The sequence below is a fragment of the Amblyomma americanum genome, chromosome 7 (genome assembly GCF_052857255.1).
Source record: "Amblyomma americanum isolate KBUSLIRL-KWMA chromosome 7, ASM5285725v1, whole genome shotgun sequence".
In the NCBI taxonomy this organism is placed as follows: Eukaryota; Metazoa; Arthropoda; class Arachnida; order Ixodida; family Ixodidae; genus Amblyomma; species Amblyomma americanum.
Genome location: NC_135503.1, coordinates 18,945,472 through 18,972,803, shown reverse-complemented (window position 1 = coordinate 18,972,803; position 27,332 = coordinate 18,945,472). Strand labels below are relative to the sequence as shown.

The 27,332-nt window shown below is 47.3% G+C and overlaps 2 protein-coding genes across 2 annotated transcripts; one reads left to right on the top strand and one right to left on the bottom strand.

Annotated features, from left to right (window-relative positions):
* Nucleotides 1-1,121: 1,121 nt before the first annotated feature.
* LOC144096993 (endothelin-converting enzyme 1-like) lies at nucleotides 1,122-8,823 on the bottom strand. The gene is made up of 4 exons (XM_077629798.1): nucleotides 8,586-8,823; nucleotides 7,313-7,428; nucleotides 6,221-6,328; nucleotides 1,122-3,361 (listed from the first exon to the last, which is right to left on the bottom strand). Exons 1-4 carry the CDS (start codon nucleotides 8,821-8,823, stop codon nucleotides 1,307-1,309), a joined length of 2,517 nt encoding a protein of 838 aa, XP_077485924.1. The 3' UTR covers nucleotides 1,122-1,306.
* Nucleotides 8,824-14,468: 5,645 nt separating this feature from the next.
* LOC144098615 (muscle-specific protein 20-like) lies at nucleotides 14,469-27,133 on the top strand. The gene is made up of 4 exons (XM_077631398.1): nucleotides 14,469-14,629; nucleotides 20,862-20,986; nucleotides 24,595-24,799; nucleotides 25,924-27,133. The coding sequence occupies exons 1-4, from the start codon at nucleotides 14,579-14,581 to the stop codon at nucleotides 26,101-26,103; spliced, it is 561 nt and encodes a 186-aa protein (XP_077487524.1). The 5' UTR covers nucleotides 14,469-14,578; the 3' UTR covers nucleotides 26,104-27,133.
* The last annotated feature ends 199 nt before the right edge of the window (nucleotides 27,134-27,332 follow it).

Here is a 27,332-nt window from a genome sequence, read left to right as displayed (position 1 = left end):
CGTAGCTTAAGATCGTCCACAGTATAGTAACATTCCGTCTCGCTTTTTCAACAGTGCGTTCCAATTTTGACGTATTCTTGACTTCATGTGCCCTTTGCACCACATTCATCAGCATCAGCTGATCGCAAGGTTAATCTGGTAAATACAGCATTGCTCTAACTTTTTATGGACTCTTGGTAACCATTGCGATGCGCACAGTAGAGCCATACACCTAAAATTCATGCAGGAGTAAAGCACACAGAACACAGACATGCCTTATGGACCACAAAAAGATCATTGTACGAAGCCCAACTCAGCACACAAGAACACTCTCGGCTGCACAGAACTGTCGCGACTAATAATAATAATAATAATTGCTTTTAGGGGGAAGGAAATGGCGCAGTATCTGTCTCATATATCGTTGGACACCTGAACCGTGCCGTAGGGGAAGGGATAAGGGAGGGAGTGAAAGAAGAAAGGAAGAAATAGGTGCCGTAGTGGAGGGCTCCGGAATAATTTCGACCACCTGGAGATCCTTAACGTGCACTGACATCCCGCAGCACACGGGCGCCTCAGCGTTTTTCCTCCATAAAAACGCAGCCGCCGCGGTCGGGTTCGAATCCGGGAACTCCGGATCAGTAGTCGAGCGCCCTAACCACTGAGCCACCGCGGCGGGTAACTGTCGCGACTAAAAACTGCACTCTTGCTAATAAAAACCCTTCCGTTTGCAAACAGATGCGACGAGCGGCGCAGGCCATTTTTTTTTTTTTTTTGCCGCACTCAGTACGCGCGAAAGCGCAGTTACTTGCTTGCAAAGGCTATAGACGCGCTGCCTAGGAAATTTTTTGAAAGGCGCCGCGTTAGCGACACCTGGCGGCTCCACACGCAGCCGGACGCGGCAACACTGAGTCCTGAAAACTTTCAACATCGCAATCTCTCTGCACTGTGGCGCCACTATGCCTGCTAGTACGTATTTCTAGCACTGGCACATGCGTTAAAAAAAGAAACAGTATTAGCACACCAAACTCTGGTAAAGAAATATAAAACTTAGAGTTGCATTCAAGCGTGAATAAACAATCGAAATGATTACCTCAAAAGGAAAAACAGTAACTGTTAAGAAGCCACACGGTGTCCGTAGAAAAGCAAAACGACATGCTTCTTTCTGTATCTCCAACGCAGAAACTCTTGGCGAACGCAGTCCAAGCCGCAGCATCGTTAATGGAAAAGTTGTCCCTCACAAGGCAATAAAAATTTAGACAGGAGAGGAGCGCATACTGTTACAAATGCGCGGCATCAAACAAAAGACGCGCGCAAGTCAAGTTGAACCCTAGCCACCGAAGACTGTGCACTTGCGCTCGGGATTCATTGGTGCGTTCAATGGGCAGTTGAATGCCCTTGCGAACTCGTCGAAGTTCTTGAGTGGTAAGTTGCACTTATCCCTGGCACTAACGTCAGTTGCTGGAGAACACAGCGCATTGCAGTACGTCATAAAAAATATCTCGTTCTCGGTGAACTGCTCGAGCGACTCCACCCTATTGTCCGCGAGCGTAGCGGCTTTCACTGAAAGATTGCGAAAGGTGCCGAACGCGATTTCCAATCCTGCCAACTGCGGGAACAGTTCTGCGTAGGCACTCGTGCTCTGGCTAGCTGCGCATTCTAGTTTCTCTTGGTATTCTTGAGGTACGCGGTATTTCTCCAATATAACATCGTGGCTATCGTCAGCGACTAGTATGCCGTGAGAATCTATGACCTTAGCGGCTTGTTGAGCGTACAGGGTGCCGAGACTGCCGTACAGCATAACGTCCTTGCCGTTGGCGTAGAAAACTGGAGCCTTAAGCACAGCCAGCGAGACGTAGGCCTTGTTGAGGTGATAGTCCAAGTGGAACTGCCCGGTGGGCCTAAACAATTCTTTCAGGTACAAGTCGTTGGCATGTGCATCTCCCAGAAGGCCTCGAAGAGTTCTCATAGAGTCGATGAAGTTTCCGAAGAAAGCCCCGGTCATGTCGGGAAACAAATGGTAAAGTACGTTCGTCGCATTGATATCGAAGAACTGCACCGCCGGCCAAACTTGTGCTTTTAGGTTGCCAATCTTTGCGAGCGTCACGGATTTCGTATGAGCGTCTAACCACGTGACGCCTTCAATGCGGCGATAAAAGGCCAGTGATATGTGGCCCAAGAGGCTATTGACTTGTTTGCGGCTCCATGCGGTGAACTCGCTGCGCAAGTACTCTTCGGCGGCCAGTAGGCCTAGTGATAACGAGACGTACTGAAAGCAGGCGTATTCAACGTGCTTTTTGCTTCCGTCGCCCGTCCCAAACCTCAGGTCTGGTCTGTTCGCGATAATCCAGAGGTGTTCCTGAATAAAGAGCCACGAAATAACGCCGATAATGGCTTCCTTGGGGTGCTCTCTGAAAATCTTCGCGAAGTTTTCCAGCAGTCTGCCTTCAGTAATTACTAAGCAGCCAGGTCGGAATCGGTATGGCTGAGTGTGTTTGTTGACGAGCCCAAGCCACGATTCATTTTTCCCTAAAGGCACGACAGCGTCTAAAGCAGTAATTTCTTTCGCTGTCTGGTTACTTGCTTCTTGAGCTGAATCGTAGGCCGCCCTCACGAATTTGGTTTCCACATCTTCTAATGCTTTCACGGGGAACCACAAGGAACCATTCAGCACGCGAAAGTGTTCTCTAACGTTAGATTCGTACTCGGCCAGTGTCCGTACTGTGGGCTTTTTCGCGTACCATCGTGTGCTTAACGTTCCTGGCGTGAGTACCAAAGACAGCGACTTTCTCACCGTCGCTGGAGCGATGTGAGCCTGAAACAGGAATCCCATGCGCCAGTTGATGGCCAGGTCCAACAGGAGGTCAAAGGGATGCACAGCTGTCGCATTCAGAGGGGTTGCTTCCGGCCAGTACATGCCCAACTTCCTTTTGAACTCCTTAAAGTAGTGCAGGTTGGAACGTACGTCCGACTCCGAGGGCTCGATGCAACCCTTGAAGAGCTTCGCTGCCTTCCTCGGTTCGCTGGCTGGGGACCGCAGGTTGCTGATGGCGGCGTCGACCACATCGAAGACCAGAGCGTTGAGTCTACTTCGTGTCTCGTGCGCCTCCCAGCAACCGCAAACGAAGCCGTAGAAGTCGACGCACGGGTCGATGGTGGAGTTCCAGGCCATCTTCAAGAGTTGAGCATGGAGTAAGCAGTCGTGACTGGCGCAGACCGCCTGCGTGAGCGATCGTACCCTGACCCTCCTAATCGAAGCGACCAGGACGGTGGCGACGATGACGCAGATGCCGATGGACACGGTGATGAAAGGAACAGCCAGCTCTCTCGCACTCCCCGCCTTCCGACATGGCTCACTGCAGGTTCGCTGGGAAGATGGCGACGCCTGGGTAGGTCAATAAACATGGAACAGAGTAAAGCAATAATGCCTTCAGTAACAGCCGCTCCCACAGTGAATTCCGCTTCATACGCAGCATTTCTCTGTTGACAAAGCCAGATAAACAAGGAAAACCATAGCAGCAGCTCACTGAAGTCTTAACACTACGGGGAACTGTAACCCAAACCCCAAATTAAGTCACAGTTTGCTGTTTGCCTGTAAATATCTTGACGGTATTAACCGAAAGGGAAGAAGCGTTAAGTGACTCAGCGAAATGCGTTTTTTTACATAGTTAGGCTTAGGGCTTAAGATCAAAAACATTTATCCTTCCTTCCTGCATATATTATAACTTATGGTGACGAGAATGCATTAAGACCTGCGTCCGAAGTCTGATTATATAGGTGATTGTAGCTTGTGCCTGCGAAAGGAACCGCAAGGACACTTGCGCTTGGTAACGTGTACTATCGGGTACAAGAGGCTTCAGGGGAAAAGCGACCTTTATACATTGGTGCGACATTTCTAAGCGAAAATGTCATTTTACTACCAGGCATTACAGCACGCGTGTCCCACTTTCGCTCCACTAGCTAACAAGAGCTATCGGGTTACGTAACGGCTCAGGTGTCTTGGAGACTTTTGCCTCCGATAGTAAATTTCCAGATTACTTTCCAGTTGGTTTTGGTGCCGCACTGTATTGAAGTGTTTTTTATTGTGATTCGTGATTTAAAAAAGTTCATAGTGTGAAAAGACAGTGGTATACTAAACAAAACATAGGGTTTAGGGAAAGCGGCAGACTGATTTGAATCAAATTTGTGCAAAAGAGTTCTGTTTGAATATTGGTAACAGAGCGTTCTATAGTTTTCAAAGTGAGACACCGATCAGAAATTAGCTGAGAACCAGAGGGGGATTCTAGGTTCATATGCATCCTGAGGCAGCTACTGGAATGCCATTCACCACCATGCATTCCGGTCTGCAAATCTCCGGAGTCCCACAAATTGTCCCCTAAATTTTGTCTCTTGTTCTGTGCCCTGATAGAGTCGTATAGCACTGTTCCTGAGTTCTATAACCTGTAGGAACCGGCCTGCAAGTTAGCACGGCGCTACGCTAGTATGAACTCTTATGTTCCAACCGAGGTCCCGCTAGGTATGTCTTGCACATTTTATGTTTTGTAGCGATGGCTACATTACGGTATCATTTCGAGCCCTCAGCGTGGCGGCGCCGTGGCGGTGGCGGTGCCACCACGCTGTCACGTGGTTGGTCACGTGGTGCGGAGCAGCTGCTGCTGCCGGCGGCGCGGCGCGCCGGCGAAACCGAGCTGCCACAGCTGTGCGCATGCGCCGTGTCAAGTGGGACGAAGAGGAAGAAGGATCGCCCAGCGAAACGGAGCGGCGAAAGACTGACTGCAATTCAACTGAGCAAGTTCCACTCGGCCAGCTGTAGCTATCGCGTCACTCCAGGTTTAACCAGAGCAAAACCATCGCCAATTTTTTTTTTGTTAGCCCGTAAAAAAAGACGTTTCTGCTGCTTGTGGTGTGTTACTTGTCGGGCGAGGAATAGAGAGGTTCACTCAACATAACGGAATCATGAATCTATCTTAACCACTCTCCCTGTCAAGTCTCCCAAAGGTCTTAAGCCAGCAGTGGCCACCATATTTCGGGAGGTATCCCTCTCCCCTCATCTCATTTCCCTGCCGCATTTACAGAGCCAGCTGCGAGTTTTCTCGCTTGAGATCCACTGTGTTGCCCTAACGAACTAACATTTGCCGCTTTTTCACATTACGTGTACCCTCTAAGTCCTCCTCTTGCTCTCGATATCAGCTATTACGCCATTAGCTTGAGTTTGAATTTTAATTCACGCTGCTCTCTTTCTGGCATATCTTCCTGCCATTTGGCACTCCATAGCTTGCGGCACTCCTCTGAACTTAATTTCAATCCTTTCCATTTGCCTTTAAGCTAAGGCTTCATATTAGTTCTGGAGTGTAACTGTTTTAGTATTTCTCTTGACGCACATTGTTAAGATTCTATGTTCAGAGGGTGCTTGCCAAATGCGCTCCGCATGTTGTTTTCTCCCAGTTATATATCTTTAATTGTCAGGGTTTGCCGGTCACTACTTGTCTGAATTAGGCGTACTCTTTTACAGCTTCTATTTATATCACGATCTACAGTAAACTGTTGGTCTCATCGTGTGCCCTTAAAAATTGTGTCTGTTTGTTTAGTATTAGTTTTTGTAATTTGCGCATTCAGACACTCATTCGTGCATTCCAATTCGTCCTCTGGGTTAAATAGCATGTAAAATAGCAGATGCAAGGTTTCTAACACGTTGTTTAATTACTATAGTGCTTAGCTCTTCCCCACCAGACCTTCTCACAACCCCTTGTCCCTATTTTTAGTGGTGCAATGAATAGCAATGCAGAATTCTGTGTCAGTGCCTGGCGCCTTGCCTGTGGTTTAAAAGCATATGTAAAAAAAAGACGAAAACTGGAGAAATGGTTATATACAGCATTTTTCAAAACTAAAGAACCGAAAAGTGCACAATCATGCAGCGTTGATACCGAACTAGTCTGTAAAACACATAAGATACCTGTACCTATCTAATGCGTTAAAGGTAAGGTTGGTATGCCATCTCAGGACACAGGTCTTAATGCCGGTAAGCATTTGAACTCCAAATAGAATACTATTGAAACTTCAGCCTGCTTATCGAGTATGTACAACTCTTTACGCTGTAAAACTAAATAGCCTGGCGTCAGCTTTGGAGGCTATGCAAACTGCTCCACACACTAAGCTATGTCTGTGTGCATGTAGCAGTGTCTCCAGCTAGGGCGTTCGGTCATTTCTTGATGCAGTCTGCAAACTCTTCAGCTGGAAAACTCACGCTTTCAAACGTTCTTGATCGTTGAGAGGAGAGATCTTGAAGCGAACCATGAGGAACGGAGACCTTAGAAGTGCTTTCCGGGATAGCCTCCATCTCTCCATGCTTTTGCTGCGGCAGAATTAAAGAACCGTAAGCACATGGAGGCCGTTGCCACGAATTTCTTGCCGACATATACGTAAGTAAGCTTGCACCTTCCAGGGCACCCTCTCCCCAACACGCCTGGATAACGTTGAAACCGGCATGCTGGGTTACTTGGTCATTTTCGCCGATTCGTCACTGCTGTGCTGAATTAGCACCTATCGCAGTTGAGAGGTCGAGACGGAAACACGTGACTTTCTGCTGCATATATAATAGTGAACTTACGAGGGTAGCTGATTACAAGCAGGCAATTTCTCCCTGATTTAGAGAAACGAAACAATGTTACGTGAGCGTTGTTTTCTTGGGCCAAAGATGGAACTACACTGCTCAGTCCACGCATCCTCGCATACGCCTCACAGCAGTGCGTGACGGTTAACCAGACCTAGCATTCTGTAAGCAGCATCTCTGTAGCGATGCTGCATACTAACTACTAGGTGCGCCGCCGCGGTGGCTCCGTGGTTATGGCGCTCGGCTGCTGGCCCGAAAGACACGGGTTCGATCCTGGCCGCGGCGGTCGAATTTCGATGGAGGCGAAAAGCTAGAGGCCCGTGTACTGTGCGATGTCAGTGCAAGTTAAAGAGGCCCAGGTGGTCGAAATTTCCAGAGCCCTTCACTACGGCGTCTCTCATAGCCTGAATCGCTTTGAGATGTTAAACCCCCATAAACAAAATGAAACAATGACTACTAAGTATGAACTGCGGTATAGCATCAAGCGGTTATAAGGCAACCTACTAACCTACAGCTGAAGGAAACGAAATATGTGATTCGCTCGAAAACCGTCCCGCCATGAAATCGGCTGCCTTGTGCCCTAGTGACTCAAGACGCGAGACTAAAAGCTCAAGGCTGATCGTAAACGCGGGAGCGAATTCGGAAGGAAATGTCGGCAGTCTGGGTAAGGTAAGGAAGGCGTTCGATGGCGACGTTACTTGAAAGTGCGTATCATTCGTCTCTCACTGCGTTCCGGTGCTGCAGGTGGGCCGTGGCCGAAGTCGTGTACTTGCTGCTAGTAGTCGTGAGACGTTCACGTGCGGTCTCGAATGTCCCTTCTTGGGTGCTGCGCTCTGTCATGGCTGTGGGATGCAGCCGGGAAAAGGAACCTATTCTTCTTCTTCTATTTGATTCATTCTTTTTCTTTCTTTATTATTACTTACACGAGCAGCAGCTGCCATCTGTTGCGACAAATGCGCAACAGCCGCCGCGAAACCTCGTTTTAATTTTTTTTCAGCCCTTAGTGATCATTGAGGGGCCGCGACGGCATTCTCTCCTTTAAAAAATTGCTATGCTTCTTTGCCAGCCCTTGTCTGTTTCGTGTTTTTTTTTCTTCTTCTGTGCTTGAAAGGTCACCATGCAGGCCCTTCATGTTGTAAACATCACCAAGTGCGGTAGCGCACTGTCTCTTTTGCACGTGCCCTACATACCTCTACGAAGGCTCGATTCGGCCGTTGTATCAAAAAGTACACTTTGCGGCTATTCTCTGCATAAGAGGTAATAATGATGGCTAGGCACTGAGCGGAGCTGTTGTTGTTATCCTCATACAATGACACATGCTCAGACAGGGTCGGCCAAGAATTGGGGTGCACAGAGAGTTTTTCAGACGAATTTTTTCATGGACGAAAATAAAATGAATGCTCGGGACGAGAGAAGTAAACAAAAAAGAAGAAACACCGAAATTAAACGGGAAACGCATAACAATGGTGGAAATCGACTGTGGGATTTGTACTCGAGTTTGAAAACCTTCCTTGCTTTCCTTTTACTTCCTCTTCTACCATCTCCGGTTCGGATGTCAATGCGCGCTGATTGCAACGTAAAATACTGCGTTTCCTTCCGATTAAACCATTGTTACCTCACCCACCGATAGAAAAAATTGGCGGTGGTTTAGCTCTGGTTAAACGTGGAGTAACGCGATAGCTACAGCTGGCCGAGTGGAACTTGCTCAGTTGAATTGCAAAGTCAGTCTTTCGCAACTGCGTTTGGCTGCGCGTTCCTTCTTCATCTTCGTCCCACTTGACCCGGCGCATGTGCACAGATGTTGCAGCTCGGTATCGCCGGCGCGCCGCGCCGCCGGCAGCAGCAGCTACTCCGCACCAAGTGGCTGATCACGTGACCAGCCACGTGACCGCACGTGCCACCACTACACTGAAGGCTCGAAGTGCTACCGTAATGTAGCTATCGCTACAAAACAAAATTTTTAACCTGCAACCAAGCAAATAACAGTGGTAAGAGCTACCCAAGATGCCGCTTTCATGAACTTTGCACTGTGCAAGCTGACACCAAAGTTCTCCTTTCGGCACGTCGCACCGTGTCAACTGCCACCGTGCTCGCAAAGCAGGGCACGACCGCAGTGAACCTATGGACTCGATACCTGGACCTGCGGACCGGCACGTAGCAGCCGTCTTGAGCACCCAAAACGAGGCGGTAGTCAGCGCCAAGGCGTGCAACTCTGGCACCGACTCATCCATCTCCATCTCCGAAAACCGTGGCGTCGTTACGAAAAACGAACACTCAAAGCAAACAAATGGCGGTCCCCTCCGGATGATTCTACCTATACCTTTTGTGCGGGCCCTGAATGGTTTCAAAGACTGGAACGTTTGTGTCTTCATCTGTCTTTTCAGCTCGTGGCAGCCGCTCACCGGCACGGTTGGCCAATGCTCCTAGCCAGACAAGTTCAGGAAAGTCCTGCCAGGTCAAGGAAAGCGAGACCTGGCAAGACTTCAAGTGCATGGCCTTACTTCACTTTTTTAGCGTTTGGTTTGCAAAAAAAAATCGACGTTCTGTTGCCGGGATGCTGAGGAAGCTGACGGTTACTTGTTATTACAGAACTGCTGAAAAGCAGCCCAGTTGGTAGGAATATATTAGGACAATTTTCGCGCGTGGGCAAGGGCATGGACCACAATGGTATAAGGAAAGAGGGCTGGACTGTCCATGATGCGCTTCCATTGAACGCTGATTTGTTGTTCACTTTGTTGTCGGTTGTTGCCTGTTCCCATGGAAATCTTACCACGAGTATCTACAAACTTTACATCAGTAATAGGTATTGCACGAAAGAGCACCCACATATCTCTGGTTTCCGCAGAAGTCAGGAAGCTACTCCTGAACTATTCTGGCATGTCTTCAGTGCTGTGTTCGCCCTATAGGTCCCTCTGATCGGTACCTGAGCTTTCGGCCTGCCACAAAACTTATTTTTAATTCTGTTCTCGAAGCTGGAGCCACACAATGTTGCCACTGCAGTTGCACATGCCTGCACCGTTGGTATTGTTAGTTCGCCGATGGGATTCCAGGGTCTTAGCCAGCCTGCTTAAGAGGAATACAGGGTCGTAGGCAACGTTCTTAAGAGGAATGGAGTATACCACTTGCCATCAAAGCCATACACAACTGCATACGAAGGTGGGATTAATGCGGACTTGCAAGCAATGACGCCCGTGCACTTGCGTCAGCTACACGTGGCTTACGGCTAGACACAATACCTTATCGAGCATGCACACTACCTCGGAACCGGATTGCGTTTAAGTTCTCATGCCTCCAAAAGCCCTGTGCCGTTCGAATACTCTAGATAAACTTGCACACGTCGGCAACCTCTGCTAGTATGCCTCAGCGAAACTGGTCTTCACTCCTTCGTTTAACTTTCGATCTCCTGCATTTCTTCTCCCTTTCTAAAATTATGCCTCATGGCACACTACTCGAATAAAAACAGCCGCTATGCAGATCGGAAAAATTCCACTTTTCCGCCAGCTATGCGCCCAGGGGCGTGAGAGGAGCTTCCCATGCTCGGGGTTCTGAGTCAGGGCCGCGGGCGCCTCGAAATAACTCCTCAGCTCGCGCGCCTATACAGCGAAGCCCAAGAACACCGCGATCTCCGTTCGTGCCACCTATCCACTTGACTCTTCACCCCAGGCGCGCATTGTTAGCACCCCTCTTTGCTCGCCGCTTTTCAGTTGGCTCTCCCCTACCGCCCGCTTAGCCAGGACGCTGCAGGACCTCGAAGCTTGGAGAGAGCATCTTGGGATGCGTGGGTGTCGTCGTCAGCGCCTCGGGTGACAGCTGTCGCAAGGGGGATTTTGGCGTCGCCGATGGGAAGTAGACGCGAGCAGAGACACCTCCCGCATCCCCTCCCCAACCTCCCTCCTCCACAGTCCTTAGCGCGTTGCGCGCACCATTGGACTCACACGTGGCGGGGGCAGATTTGCTCCGGAGGAGTGACCGAGACGGCACGCCGAGAATATACGCGCTTCGCATTCTGAGCTCATCCCACGACGGGCCCCACCTGCTTTCTGTATTTTTTTTTACTTGCCTCTAATGCGTGGGAGGGTTGCGAAGAACCGCTGAAGGTCGATGCACTTTCCTCTTGTCCCCGTTACTTCAACGTTTATGCCGCACCCACGAGGATGGCTTTGAAAAATTAAACCTTTGCTCTTAGTGTGGAGTTGCACCTTTTAGCAAAATCGCACCGATCCTCACTGGCATGTTTTAGAGCTACTGGTTCAGTGCAAGCGGGAAGGCTGGGATATTATCTGAGAAGGCTAAGGGTGCAACTGTATCGTTAATACCGACGCCTGTGCTCCAGAATTTATGGTGGGGGCGTCGTGTCAAGCCAAAGCTGGAGAAGAAATTGTGGTGCCACCTTTTCTTCCACCAAAACGCACGACAAAATTTTCTGTCGTAATTCTGTCGTATTTCTGTCGCGCGACACAACTCTGTCGTCCGACAAGCTGTCTTTTCCTGTGTTGTGTCGTGCGACAGAGCCTCGTGTCGTGGGTCAGATAGAAAGGCAAACTCGTCGGATGCGGGTCAAGTTTGGGAAAAGACATTTTTTTTTTACAGAATACCTTTTCGACATGCCTCATTGCTGGCAAAAAATATTAGTCTAAAAAAACCTCGAGTGACGCGATAGCTACAGCTGGCCGAGTGGAACTCATTCAGTCGAATTGCAAAGTGAGTCTTTCGTCGCTCCGTTTCCGTGGGCGTTCCTTCTTCATCTTCGTCCCTGGACGTGGATTCACTCTCCCCCTCTCCCCTCCCCCACTCGGTTTCGCCGGCGCGCCGCGCCACCGGCAGCTGCTCCGCACCACGTGACCAACCACGCGACCAACCAACCACTTTACCAGCCACGGCGTCGCCCCGCTGAAGGCTTGAAATGCTAGCGAAAGGAACCTATCGCTGCAAAAATTGTCGTACAGGGCCGAAATGAGATCATTCGCATGCCTGTTTATGGACACAGAGAAGCTGTTCCAACATCCACTTTGCACGTAGGTGCGCACAGCCGTACGTTCAGAAGATATTGACAGGAAAGCAGCTTCCACTAAATTCTCCGCCAAAAGCGATTGTCCACGGGAAAATGATAGACTAGAAAAGTCTCGGTTTTGTGATGATGACCACTTTAGTGGCAGTATTTGGTCCGCTACTTAAGAACCTTGAGTAAATCTAAATCAGACAGCCGTTAATTGTAGTATTGCTTCTACCGTAGGGACACGAGAGCCCATTCATAAACTATGTTCACAGATAGGCAACAATTTACAATATTCGCTTTCGTCACTGAACTACGTTAAACGATTTGCTTTACTGCTCGCCTAGCTATAATGAGTAAATGACCTCTTCAGAAATAATGTCTCTATTCCTGACTGTCGTATAGTGCGTTACTTTTGCAGAACTTAATTATAGCACAAGGTTTGGCAGCAAAATTCCTACCATATTTGCCTCTCGGAATACAATTAACATTACTGGTGATTTGTGAAATAGCTTGCAGCAAATAACTTTGGAGTGGTCCAGCCATTACAGTGCAATGCAAGTGAAGACTTTGGGCACCACTAGGACTGTGTCTGAAGTCCCCAAGAAAGTAGCTCTAGCAGAAACACTTTTTAATGCCAGTGCCCAATTATTCATGATCAAGAAATAAATGCGTTTCGCCGAATTCAGCAGCCAGTTTAATTAGCACAAAGGAGTAGCCCTATTTTATAGCCCTGCACATGCAAGTAGCCTGTTTTTGACATGCACGATTTTTCTTCGGTGCCACTTTGTGGCATATATATTTTTGTTTTACAGCAGATACGGACAAAATAGGGAACACGACTACCGCAGGCATTCGCCTCGTCGAATGAACTTCCATGAAGGGCTAGAAAAATATTTATCCGAACACAACACTACGGCGCCATTGCGGCACGGTGTCAGAGCTTGCTGAGGCTGGGGTTGGCGCGTGCTTTTGATGAGGTACATCTTGTGATTCGCAATGACACCATTTGTGTCTGCCACACGTTGCCATTAAAGATGACAGGCCTCGCAAAAACGGAAAGCCTTGCAAAAAATAACTCTTTTTCTTATTTTTGTAAGGTATGGAAAGTTCTAAATAAAAAAACCACACTCTGTGGCCCCTAACAAACAAAAAAATCATCAGTTACTCTGGTCAGCGTTTAAAGTATGATCGACGGCAGAGGAAAAAAAACGCTAAAGAGTGTTTTTCATGTTTTATTTAATTAAGTGCAGAAATAAACAGGGGTTTCGCCATCACATCATGCTCACCGGTCAATTCATAAGAGAGGCTTAAGACTTCAATAACCGTGGCACGAAGCACTGGCCTGCTGTATTCACGTATCTCACCTTTTGCTTTCCGTTTGAACCGAGCTGGAGCCAAGACGATATCTGAAATGTTGCGTGGTTCTGTTTGGTTTGAGAAGGTGCCGTGCACGGGGTGAAATATTTAAAACTGCTTTCGAGGTATGAAGCTTTTCCTCTACAACCGGTTGTAAACAGCGAAGCTGTCCTACTGGTACATATTGTTTGTGGCAACGCCTCTCTGAACTTGTTCTGGCACTATGGTTCCATTCGCTCAACGGACATTTCAATGGAAGCATACTCATTCCTTGCTTGTCCCCTTTCTTCTTATCATTGGTGCTGTCAGCTTTCGACAGCATACTCCAGGGTCTCAAAGCTTATTTGAACTGGCTCTTGGATCGACTGCAACCAGGCGAAATTGTTGACAAGCCATCTGGTAGAGACTAAGAAGATAGCCTAATACCTGGTGGCTCCGTCTCCTACCTAGCAAGGTGGATCCGCATGGGCATTCATTGCTTCCCGATGGCTCTAAGTGAAAACAAACGTATCCTTCACTGATGCCACACGCCAAAAAGCGGCAGTCTTTGGGAAGACAAACCATCCGGGAATATTTATTGTATGCGAACAGGAATTCGTAAAATCGTGCGAAAGAAACGAGGGACGACATTAAAGAAACACAGGCCATGTGGTATTGCCGATTACCACATCCTCTTGATTCTACATTGGCCTCCTTCCTTTGGCAACAGACAGCACATTATGGGGACATCACGTGTGTCAGTTTCGCCGCCATCACGATCTTCAAATCAGCTCTCAGCTCTTGTCCTGTGGTCCATGTTTCTTCGATGTAGTCCCCGTTTCTTTACCGCTGGAACTTTTCATGCCCACACGAAGATATTATTAGTAAATATATTTTCTTTGTAAACTCCGAGCGTACCTGGCAACAAACCATCCGCATATGCTTACTTCTGTATTTTCTCAATTGTTCCAGTATATATGTAAAAACTTTTCTTGCCTTCGTTATTTTCGGCATACAGAATTTTCAGAAATTTTTCATCTCTAGTAGTCATTGCATACCCTCACGAACCTTTTGTTATTGTGAAAGCCACTGTTCCTGACGCCAAAATCGCAACAGTGAAAAAGATAACTGAGACAATTCAAACGCTGTTTTGACCCTGCACGCAACAAGTGTAAGATCTAAAGAATGCCATACGGGAGAGAGTGCAATCAGACTTCATCATGGTCACTGCCTCGCTACCCCAAGGCCATGCTCTTCAGCACAGTGGCCTCGCAGCATGCACCGTTGAAAACCCAGAGGCGCTGCTGCTGTCCCACAAGGTGCAGCAGATTTGCGGTTCGGAAGAGAGGGAGGATGCACGACCGCGGGGCCACGGAGCCCGTTATGGGAACCCGAGCCGGGTTCTTCCCTCTCTCGTAGGAAGAAGAGCCCCCCGCGACTTTTTTCAAAGGGTGCTGCTGCCTGCAGCCGCCGCCGAAGCACGTGGCTATCTTTAGCGGGCCTCGCTCCCCGCCGCCCCCCTCCCCCAGGAAGAGGAGGGGGTGCGAGCCCCGGACCGTGGCGGGTCTTAGTCGTGGTCTGTCCGGCCCGCAGTTGCCTTTGCCTCTTACTCCCGGTCAGGTGCCCCCGTCGCCGACGCCCGTACTGTCCAGTGTGTCGCCATGGCTTACCGCGGTCCAGCCTACGGTCTCAGCGCACAGATCGCCAGCAAGGTGAGCAAATTGCCGGCTCGCCCTACCGCGCGGAATCTCAGCAAAAAAAAAAAAAATGATACTCGCTATGAGAGTTCGCTGCGTCGCTGCCTTTTCGGACCCCGCAAACAGAGGAGAGCCATCCCTCACGTGTTATCTCCTTTTCCGTTAGGGCTGATGACCTCAAGGGCTCCTTTTAGCTCGGCGCCTCTGATGATCCTCTTGTTTAGTACGCAGCCGATAAAATTCGCCGATAAAACTCTCTTGGGATGCTTTTCCGAGAGGCAAAATTGACTTAGCCGTTTCGAGCAGTAATTAAACGACTTTTCTCACAACGCAGCTAATGAATTTCGCACGACATTTTCTAAATAATGTTGCCATCAGTGATGTGGGCAAGTGCAGTCCACAATGAGCGAACAACCAGCTTTCTGTTCTTACAGGTAAAAATTTGTAGTCATCGCAAATATATCATTAATTTTTAGATGTGAGTTTTAAGTTGTCTCGACATGTCTTTACTTAGCGCAATCGCATTTTGAAGGAACAGTGTGAATGACGAGTGAGAATAAGAATACCACAGGAATGATTATCATAATCATAATTATAACACTTATTCGTTATCAACAAAGCAAAAGGCACTGGAACGGTCTCACTCAAGGTGAACACCCGAACCGCGCAGTAAAGGCAATGGATGAAGGAGGGGTGGTTATGAGGAAGAAAGAAGGATTCGTTGTAGGTGATAACACCAAATTAATTTCAACCATCCTGGGTTCTTTAATGTGCACTTACATCGCAGATCACTAGGACGCTTTCTTTCATTTTGCCTCCATCGAGATCACTCACTCCTATCGCTAAATGTCAGGTGTCAGTTGTCTTCTGCTTGTTGATATTTAAAACAAATCACGAACGTAACATAAGAAAGCACTTGTCTCCTAAATGGGCTTTACTGAGGGGCAGAAAACATATATTAGTTTTCAGTGCAAATTTATTTGAAATATTTAACCCTCTACTCGGGCTAATCAACACCACTGTCAGAGAACATTCTAGATAGCGCATTGTGCGATGCAGTAAGGCATGAAAATAATTTTATTCAACTTGAGCGCTTGGAAACAAGCGCATAGACCAACCTTGTTAGCTGTTTTTTTTTTGTTTCATTTCTGCTTTAAAAAGTTGCGCAAGCGGCAATACGTATACATGACGCCAATGGCACATCGGCATGTCTTCCGAAAATCTCTGTGATTTTGTGCTGGAAGCACTCCCTGGGATATTACAAATCATTAAAATCATAGCATGTTTCTTGTCAAAACACTGGTCGCACCTTTTATTGTGATGTTGTAATGCACCCTTTTTTTGTGATAAATATTATCCCAACAAGCTCTCAAACGACTGATTCAAAAAGATACACAAATAAAAAATACTACTTCGTTATCTTGCGCTGTGTAGCCACTGCAGAGCACAGAAAAAGCCGCACTGCTAATCTGCAATACAACTCTGCTCAAAAGGGCACTTATTTGGGTGCTAAAACGCTAAAACCTTCTTCAACTGACTTCAGCTTTAACTAGACAGCAAGAATCTGGCGATGTTTTATTTGTTTCGCAAAAACCTTTGAAGATAAACCAGTACCTCGTACGCTCCTCTTTAGAGCGTTACTCTATAGTAATACTTCGTTATAGGCCGAGGAAGCACCACGTGCAAAGTATATTTAAAAAAAAAAAAACTTTGCAGCTGCTCATTCTGAAAGTTTATGCTTGGGCTAGACCCTGGAATCAGTGCAAATAAACACGATAGCTTCCGTGTATACAAAAAATGCCAGCCATTCTCTTCACTGTCTTTTCTTTCTGTATTCTTTCTTATCGCACTTTTTTTTCGGTATAAGTGAAATTTACTTTGAAGGCTCCAGCAGTTTGTACGCTAGAACGCAGCATCCGTGCGTATGCGTGCAACAGCACGATACAGTTTGTTTAGTAGCAATTAAGCTGGATGAAAAAAAGGGACGGTTTGGTTTGTGTCAAAAACGTTTTAAGGACATACTAAGAAATGACAAAAAACTCGGGGCAACGCCTACCTGTCATAGAGCCAACTCGCTCACTACGGCTCATGCATAAGATAGAAAATATATGGAGCAGTTTTTTCAGTGCGTTTCTTTTTTTTTTCACAGAACAACAGTCTTTCCTGTGTCGTCCATGTGAGATTTCACTTCTCAACATTTAACTGCCAGTAACAGCGGAGGAAGACCTAACCATTATTCAGCAAAATTTCGCCTGAAAGCGGCATCCCTCGTGTCTTCCATTTCTGCTCTCAGCTAGCCATTCCTCGGGCGACAAAACACCGGAATTTCTCGTGAGAATCACAACCGTTTACGAGCGCAGTCGAAGAAGTTTACAAACCAGCTCCTGCGTATACGTTTAGTTTTTTTTTACCTCCTGTCGCGAGTTTCTTGTCATCGCTCGCAGTTGTACGTTCTCAGTGACTACGCTTTGCAATAATCTGTCAGCCCACCCATCGTCGCCGGAGTTGTGGCTTTTTTTCCTGTTTCTTTCCTTTTTTGTTCTAGTTATTTGGGTGTAGTCGGTTTCGTCTAGACGGCTGGGTGTGCAAGCTGTTATTTATTGCCTCTGGCACAACCGAGAGTGGAGAACAACGCTTGCAGAGTGAGCCAAAAGTGAGACCCGTAACCGAAGACATCTTTTCTTTACGCCGTCTTGCGCGAGCACGGCAGCACAGTCTCAGGGGCCACTCGTCTGAGGAGGCAGTTCGTCTTCCCGGTGGGCTGAGGGTGAGAGAGAGGGGGAGGGGGAGAGAAAGGAACTGCGGGGGAGGCGCGTCAGTTTCTTCGTTAAGAGACGGTCTATTTTCGGGGAGTTCTTGCGAGCAGAAAAAGACATACTATCGGCGACGGGCTCTTTCTTTTCTTGAGATCTCTCGCGCGCTGGTTATCTTTTTATGCTTGGGTGCAACCAGCCTGAGCGCCGACACAAGAGCCTTAAGAGAGGGCGCTAGCCGGGTATTTTTGTTCATGGTTTTAACAAAGGCCAAGTCCTTGTCATGAAATGCACAACTCATGCGGAGGCTGGAGACAATGTTTTTATTATTATTATTACTACACTGTAATATGAAGGCATCATTTTAAAGCGACTACCTTGAAAATGTAGCACTAGTTAAGAAACAACGTTTCCAGGGACGATACTCTTCAGCAGGCTTCGCTGGTCTTTGTTTAGCGTTGCCATATTTAGTTTTTTGTTTATTTATTTTTAACTTTTTGTTTGACTAAACAGAATGGTGCATGCGTGTCCTTGGGCCATGTTCTGCCTTTCGCGCTTTCTCAGGGCCGTTATAACGAAAATATTCGCGGTGACCGCGTTATATTTGTTGCCTGCCTAAGCTTCCGGAAATGCCCCATTAAATAAATTCCAGCCAAGTATCGCTTTGTCAGTTTTGGTGGAGCCTGATTGGAAGCATCTTGCTGACTATGAGCCGGGAATTATATAGCCCTAACAATAAACCTGCATTCCTAGTTCGGAAATTTGTACCCACGCTTACGTGTCATTGATTAAACAACAGTGCACGCGCAATACATATATTGACAACAAAAATGTCAAATGAAAGCTCGTGCGTCTGAAAGTATAGAAATGAAAACACAACTGTAAAATTTAAAAAACAAAAGGGCCAACACGGTGTGATTGACGAAAGACATTGCACACATTAAAACTTCATTTTACGCTTGTGCACCAAAACAGGTGACAACTGGCCTTCATTTCGAAAAAAAAATAATTTAATCAAACCGTAAACAGCCAACGCTGAAATTAACAACAACTAAAGCTCGTGGAAACAATCATCCTTAGAAAGCCGCATACAACACATAATGCAACGCTCTCCCTTGGAGCTCCTCGGTTACTGCAGCTAACCTGATGCTCAAAAACAAGCCGAATACCAGTGTGCGAACGTTTTCGCAACTTCATTTTCGGATCAATGCTACCAAGGTGAGAGTAAATGACAGTCAAAAGGCCTGTGCAATCGAAATGTTATCTATCTACAAGCCCACGCCGACAAGCACATTCCCACGAACGAGAAAAAAAAAGTTCGGAAGCCCCGTCGTCACAAATAGCAGGCGTTTCTTTTTTGTGCTTGTGCTGCACGTGTCTCCTTGTCATTTCACTCTAATTTGTTTCCCGAGAACAAAACCAGCTTTGCGGCAGGTAAGCGATATTTTAACGCCACCTTTTGGGACGAAATGTTGTGAATACTCCTGGAAACATGACACCTACGCCGGTAGCACTGGGCCAGGAAGTGTTGTCAAACTACTTAGCTCATTGACAAGTTGTATTATACCTGTCCCTAAAATGCAATAAAATTCTCCATGCTTTTAAAGACACGCAAGGTGCTGATTAGGCTTTTTTGTGCAGCCAGGACGCACTGTGTTTTTTCTTTACATATTACTGTGTGCATAATATGTTAAAGCCCGAATGCAGTGCGGGCGTCATAGACGGTTGCGAACATTGGAACCATTTACAGTGAGGCATATTGAAAGAATCTATACTCCTGAATAAAAAGATTTCAGAGACAAGCCTAGATGAAGGAGGTGCAACCACATGGAAGTCCTTTGCAGCAAATCGACCCTCCAAACGAGACATATCTGAGGCCTATCACTGAACAGGTGTTCGTGTATAGTTAATCGACTCTTCTAAAAAGGGCTTCTGTTGCCGCACTGCAATGTTGTCCCGCAAATCTTTTAAACACATTGCTTCTGCAATGAAGTTGGAAATATGTCATGATAATTTCGTGTCCGGAAAAAAACTATTTAGAACGAGAAAAGTATGAATTTAAATCATACTTAAGGTTCTTGAACAAACAGCGCGAACAAAGACGAGCACAAAAGACAAGAAAGCGAACGACACGGCGCTGACTTTCTTGTCTTTTGTGCTCGTCTTTGTTCGCGCTGTTTGTTCAAGATGCTTAACCAACTAGCCCGCCAAAACGTGTTAACGCATACTTAAGGAGCAATCATTGTTTGAATGATGGGCAATGCGTTCCCTTTAATATAGGAGCACCTGTACTTGCCCGGCATTACACCTCGCTCCTTCTAGCTTGAAGTCTGCCCTTACGTATCACCTGTTTACAAATTTTGATACAGTAGGGAACAAGTACTGTAAACCCTCTTATAGTAACATCTGCACTTGTCCTCACTGACACTGAGGGCTTTCGATACACTGCATAATGCTGACGCGTATAGTAACGATTACTAAAGCACAGTCAGCGCGTCACTTCAGCCTCACTACGGCAACTTCCCATCTATACTGCGCGCATGTGAGCAACGGTTTCTCTTCCTGAGTCAGTGTCTGCGCCGCGGGTAGCCGTATACGCCGACGCAGCTAAGGGACGCAAGCACTCCCTGTGTATATTCGTGTGAGTCAGCGCAGGCAGCTCTGCACCGCGGCTGGAGCGCCGCCAAGGCGGGATTCTTTTTTTTTTTTTTCCACCGCCTCTTTCTCAAGGACTGCTCGCCTTGGATCCAAGATGCATGTGTGTGTGCGTGATGCACCTTTGCCGGGGCCTTCTGACTCAGCGCTCGTCAGGTTCAATGGGTCTTCCTGTTCGCTCGAATGGAGCTGGCTGAGCGTTAGTTCCGGCTCCGTCAGGAAAACTGCCCCTGCAGTCCATGCTCCTAAGACCACGGGGCCAAGGGCATCCATCTTTGTCAAAGCAGCTGCCGTAGCAGGCTCGCCAACTCAGTCAGCTTTACAAAGTTTATATACGAAGCGACAATTTATAGGACCCCAGAACGCGTCGACATAACATGGTGTAAAAGACATTAGACGCGTATAAAGAGAGTTGCATAATCAAAAATAAGAGGAGCACGAAGCTTGTGGGTTTGTACCTCGCAGCCAGCATGTGGTTACGCCTAAGTAAATACGGCAAGTCGTTTGAAAGGAGCGATAACAATAGAATTGTTCCGGACGTGAAGCATTAGACTCTAAACAGAAAGGTGTAAAAAAGGAGTATAAGCTTTCTTCTATCGCACTCCCTTTTATAAAAAAGGATCCTTTTTTTTACTCCCATATAACGTATTTGTGTTTATAGTCTATAACCTTGCGAGGAAATTTCTGAGCAGAACAATTTCAGTCGTCCCAAACTTGTGTAAAGGAGATGTCCCGTGTTTTATATCTGTGATGTCACTGACTTGTCTGTCAGGCTGTTATGCTATCACAGACGCATAGCCACCATAAACAACGAAACGTTTTCTTCGTTTCCGATGCAGATCGCATCCAAACGCGATCCCGAGCTGGAGTCCCAAATCCTGGACTGGATCGAGGAAGTGCTGGAAGCCCGGCTACCTCAGGCACCATACGAGGAAGTGCTTCGAGATGGCGTCGTTCTCTGCAAGTAAGTTCTTCGCCCACCGTATCGAACTGCGCTGGTGAGAACAAGGCGTCAACTGTGTTTAGAGATGCATGCTTTCTTCGCACGCAGGGCGCTTATGCGGGGTGAGCGTACCCTGATACTGGGCTTGTGGTCAATCCGCACTTAATTTGATTGCAATGGCTTCAAGATACTCTAGTGGACGAGCAGTTCGTCTTGTTTAAACTGTGGTACATAAGGCGCTTGGGCCTTTCGGAACCCGCATGAGCGCTGTGAAAACTATTAACGACAAGCTATAGATATGGGTTTGCTATGGTGACGTCTGTATAGTCACGACAGCCAAGCAAATAGGACATTTTCATGCAGTAAAAAGGTGAGCACACATGTCTAAGGCGCACGCGCAGCTTTGTGGAGCAACGGCAGCGAACATTTAGAGCATGTAGAGGTTTGAATAAATAGCCGTTGTGCTCAAGCCCTGCCCCATACAGAAGATAAAAGCAAGCCAGACAAACGCGCGCTGATATAACGACGTAAGTCTCCAACATAGCAGAGGCACGATGATCTTACATAATTTGTCCCACAAGAAACCGCACCATCGCTTTGGGCAACTCTACCGACGTCTGTAATACTCCAAGGTGCATACGCGCATTTTGGTGCTTTATGTACTAAGCATGAGTATATTTTGAAATAGCAACACGGAAAGGCACTAGGCTGCTGACGCAATGCCCCATCGAAAATATAGTTATGTACGCTGAGTAGCCAATTTACATTAATTGTTTTTTTTTTCGCCGCCGCGGTGGCTCAGGGGTTATGGCGCTCGGCTTCTGGCCCGAAAGACGCGGGTTCGATCCCGGCCGCGGCGGTCGCATTTCGATGGAGGCGAAATTCTAGAGGCCCGTGTACTGTGCGATGTACCCAGGTGGTCTAAATTTCCGGGGCCGTTCACTACGGCGTCCCTCATAGCCTGAGTTGCTTTGGGACGTTAAACCCCCATAAATTAAATTAATTGTTTTGCCCTGCCGTATTTGTAATTGCATGCAGCTAGGTTCGGGCTCAAGGACATTCTTAATTGTTACACGTGCGTCTGCCGTCTTGCTATTCTGAGTTGTAGGCACAAAAAGAGGGCACGTGCTGCTCTTGGTGGGAACCTGCCATTATTGTTGACAAGCATGTCACACAGCACTGTCCGCATCCATTAGTTACCCCCTTCTCTAGCGACTTCGCTCAAGCTTAGCCGTCAGCAGCATTTAGTAAGTTTCAATTCACGGTTGTGCGGAAGCCTGAACACAACGATGGAAAATCTTTTGTTCCCCTCTTTAACAAAACCTGAATTCTCTTTGCTAGATCGGCGTTGATATTAAGGACCGTCCGCTGAGACGTGAAATGTCTCAATGACGCAATGATGACGGAAAGATAAAATGTCTCTTGGTATATAATGGAGAAAACGCTCCCTGGGTGGAGCACTGAGTCCGGGCCCCGCTGCCAATTGCCACCCTGTGTGCAGTGTTGACCAGCTAAGATGGTCAGCACGAATATTTTAGCAGATTTTCTGCGCCCTCAAAGTTAACTACAGAAATCATTAGGCCTACTATTTCTGCGTCCATGCACCATAATATATTTTCATTCACGCAGTCAAGTGACGTACAGTATGATTCAAACACGACTTGTCGCCGCTAATCGCCAAGCCCAACATGGGTCCCGCGATGTATATTTACGAATCTTTCTATAGCTGCTAATCGCATCCCCCGTTCCTCCAGAATTCCCATCTACCTCCCCCTGCCCTCCCCCACGCTAGACTGTCAGCTCCTATATTCTCACACGACAGGGCTGTTTATACCAGTGGGCGGAGGACACGGGCAAGAGAGGGGCGCGTATTTTCGTGCTGCCTCCAGAGATGTTTTCATTTGTGCGCTGAGCTGGGCTCCCGGATGGGCGGGAATGGCCGCGTGCTGCCAAGATGCGTCCCGGCGAGGTTTCCGCACTGGCGTTCTGTCAAGGGGAGGGACGGAACAGGTGCGGCATGAGGGAAAGGGGGCTCTCTTCTCCTCCCCAATGGGCCCCCGCGCCGTAATACGAGCGATACACATCTTGGCCCTCGAGAGGCATCCGAGGCCGCGCTGTGCGTGCCAGCTGGAAAGACAGGGCGACAGTGTGCCTAACTAGCATAACGCGACTCTGCCATAGGTCATGCCGCATTCCCCCCGCCCCAATCCGCCCACCCCCACTCCACTCCTTGTTTTCGCTGTTGACGCATACTTTCTCTAAGATACTTCCTACGGACACATCTTCCTGTTATGTACAGTATTTGTCAAAAATATACAGTCCAAGGAATTTGCTTCCAAGCCGCGTAGCGGGGCTCTTTAGTACACTTGACAGTCCCAAGTTTCGGAGGGTTGAGGACTTAAATTTCTCCTCCCTTCATGACATCAAGATCCCAGAGTATGCAGGAGGAGCAGCACTGCAGGGCTCACAAGCAGACCCCTTGGGCTCTATATTTTTGGCTAAGACTGTACTTCTTGGATAAGATGCTACTACTGACATAATAGTCCTTGAACGTTTGTCGCCGTTGATGCGTTTGTTAAGATGCCAAATGGTGAATTTCTCTATAATCGTCTTCTGCGGAAGGGTAAGAAAAACATTCAGCAAATCTTCGCACCGCTGAAGTATAGGGATGCAGAAATGTGGTGTGGCTCAAATTGCTGACGTGAACGCGAAAAGTGAGAGGTGTAATCCAAGGCTGCATTTCGTAATCAGGGGAAGAACCGGGACCTCCTCATCTACAACACACTGGATATTACTTCTCCCCTCCCCTCTCCAGCTCTTGCCAAAGCAGACCGAACAGGTCCCTGTACTCATCAGGCATGTGGCAGCGCGCAACCATGGTTCGTCCGAACGCGAGACATTCAAATATGACCAAAGCAATGATCATAAGCCACATAATATATCACCTTACATGCCATATACTGACTCAGCGCCAAACGCAAAAAGCGGGCATCCTAATACGCATGGACGTATTAGGATTAGGACGTATTAGACCCCGTCAAAAGTATGCAGCCCAAGGAATTTGCTTCTAAGTTGTTTGGTTAGGCTGCCTAGCATATCCAGCAGTCCAAAGCCCCAGGTGGTCGAAATTTCCGGAGCCCTTCACTACGGCGTCCGCTATAGCCATAGTCACTTTGGTACGTTAAACCACCATAAACCAAACCAAACCAAACCAGCAGTCCAAAGCATGGGAGTATCGAGAACGTGATGTCATTCCAATTTTGAGAGGTTGTGGTCTCTGAGGATGCATAACGAGGCAAGCAGCAGGCCTGACAAGCAGACCCCTTGGGCCGTATACGTTTGACGGGGGCTGTACCTTGTCGCCCAATCCAGCGTCAGATGACAGCTACAGACCCTACCTCCTCTCACGTTTTCACCTTGCTTCTGCCCCACATTGTAACACGTGTGGCGTCCCTAATTCCGCACTCTTCCACTACCTGCTGGAATGCCCTTCCCCACAGGCAGTCCCCCACTGAACCCCATGCCATTCATTGCTTGCTCAATTTGTCTTAAGTTAGTCCGGAGGTTTACAATGTGAGGTTTGTTCGTAGCCCGGGTGGAAGATAAGTTTTTCGGTCGTCTCGTTTCAGGCTAATGAACGCCCTAAACCCGGGCTGCATTCCAAAGATCAACACGACGGGCGGTCAGTTCAAGAAGATGGAGAACATAGTCATGTTCCAGAACGCGGCCAAGGAGTGGGGCGTGCCCGACCTTGACGTCTTCCAGACGGTCGACCTCTGGGAAAGAAGGAACATCCCGCAGGTCTCCCAGTGCATCCTGGCCCTGGGCCGCGCGGTAAGCGGTCACTCATTCCTGCTGGCGACTGCCCCGCCATCTATGGCATTGAAAACCAACTCCGAATGCCATAAGCTTTGCAATTCTGAAGCACAGCCCTCTATATGTGTTGCTTTGCTTGTATTCAGATGTACAAAGTGCGCTACCTTAACACTGATATCCGTAATGTCCCTCTGTTAAGGTGTATAAACGCGTATTTAGAACAATGTGTGTCATAACACGTCTGGTAATAGGATAACAGTGCAAAGCATGCGGAACCTTCGACAGTGCCCGCAACAAATTTAAATTTAGACATAGAATGGTTGGGAAATAATCTTCCTTTACTATTAGACACATACCAACTTAATAATCTTAACCCCCTCACTTGGCACATTTATTTTCGGGTTTGGTATGCGACAGTTTAAGATTTCTTCTGCTAGTTCCTGAAATTACTGAATTGGTATATTGTTTCAATATGTTTGTGCTAAGTTGCTCAAACCCCGGGGATAATGAGGATGATCAAATCTGAGGGAGAATATTACTGTTAATTTATAATCCTGTATTATATCTGTTGTTGCACTTCGTAACTGTTTGGCTATAATATGTGCTGTCTAGCTGCTGCCAAGGGCAAGAGTTCTGGGTCAAGCTGGGTCTGACCGCATTGTTCTGCTGCTCCTCTGTTTGTGTTGTTGTTGTTGTTGTTGTTGTTGTTGTTGTTGTTGTTGTTGTTGTTGTTGTTGTTGTTGTTGTTGTTGTTGTTGTTGTTGTTGTTGTTGTTGTGGTTGTTGTTGTTGTTGTTGTTGTTGTTGTTGTTGTTGTTGTTGTTGTTGTTGTTGTTGTTGTTGTTGTTGTTGTTGTTGTTGTTGTTGTTGTTGTTGTTGTTGTTGTTGTTGTTGTTGTTTGTTTAAATAGCAGAAATAAAAATTTTGAGTCAGGAAGTCGAGTCAAACCGGTAAACTAATCCCACTGGAAACTAGCATGAAGCGAGAATGCATGAATAATAATTGTCCTACGTTGTGGACGGTGAACATATTCCAGTCGAGGCAACAACAATGCTTGTCGTTCTCTCTTATTCACTCAGTCATGATCCTTTTCACAAGTTTCCTACAAGCGTAATTCTCGGCAAACGTTGAACCGAAACGCAGTGTTACCTGCACCCTGAGTACGAGGGTCCGTGCCTTGGGCCCAAGCCTGCCGAGGAGAACAAGAGGCACTTCACCGAGGCGCAACTGCGTGCGGGTGAAGGCATCATCAACCTCCAGTACGGCACCAACAAGGGGGCCAACGCCAGCGGCATCAACTTCGGCAACACGAGACACATGTAACGCCGACACGAAACACACGAGAAACGAGAACGGGGGCAAAAGAAATCGCAGTTTTTGTTTCATCTCGCAGTTCGTCTCATCCCTGCGTAAACGTGCGATTTGCATGGGTGACTAACCCTGTCGTTGACCGACGCTTTTCTCCCTTGGGGGCCCTTCGAACGATCACAGTCAGTCAACGTTAGCTGCTCTGAAATAAAAGAGCGCCTTCATATAGTGTTGAGCAATGCGTATAAGTTTTTAGACAGACCTATGTGTAACTTCAGGCCAGGCTGACTATGCGAGCCTTGTATCGTTTCAGAAGGCGTGGACGAAACGTATAAATGCCCCAGTGCTTATGTAACTGCCATGCCACATTACCAGCCAGAGTTCCAGTATTGATCCTTATTCCGAACAGCGTGACGGAAAGGATAACGCTGACAAAGCAGCATTAACATTTACAAACTATATGAAGCCAAAAAAATTAACGACGCTTATCGCAACGTTTCAGGGTTTCTTTCCGCTACGACGCTTTAGATGTGTTCAATAACCTTAGAGGGCTAGTGCGGCTGTCGTGTTAGTGCGCCAAGTTCCGCGGTGTTTTCATTATGACTAGCGAGTTTTCATTGCATCAAGTATCCACTACACAGTGTTCGACTTACTGATCTCTACCTGTTAAGGAACATCATATTTTGTAGACATCGTTGCGAGAAGTTCTCTTCAAGACTAGACACGCTGCCATACGCTGCGGGACGGTTAGCGCACGCACAACAAAAAAACAAGCGCGATCAGATTGCTAGTTTATTTTAAGAAGTAAACCATTGCGGATATCACAGATATCAACTGCTACTTGTTTTTTATACAGATGGCTGGTAGATCACTAGTGTGTCAATAGATGCTGCATCCTTTTTTGGCATTTTTGTCAATAACAACAGCTTCTAGTGTCTCATATATGCGATTTGCTGATGTTTCTTTCGTGACCAGCACGTTAAGGATGAACTGACTGCAAAAACACACGAAATAAACGAATTGTGGGAATAACCACGTGGTGAAACGGCTGTATTGGTTCCTTAGCAGCATTTATTTCTACCAACAGTATTTTTTTATAAACAGAGAACACAACAGAAACTTCATTGGTTCGTAGTTAGTAACAAAGGAAATTTATTAGAGACATGCAGCAACAAATCGCACAATTACTAACCATTTGTTATATCTAATCGAAAAGTGTTCTAGATATATTTTTGAATATTCAA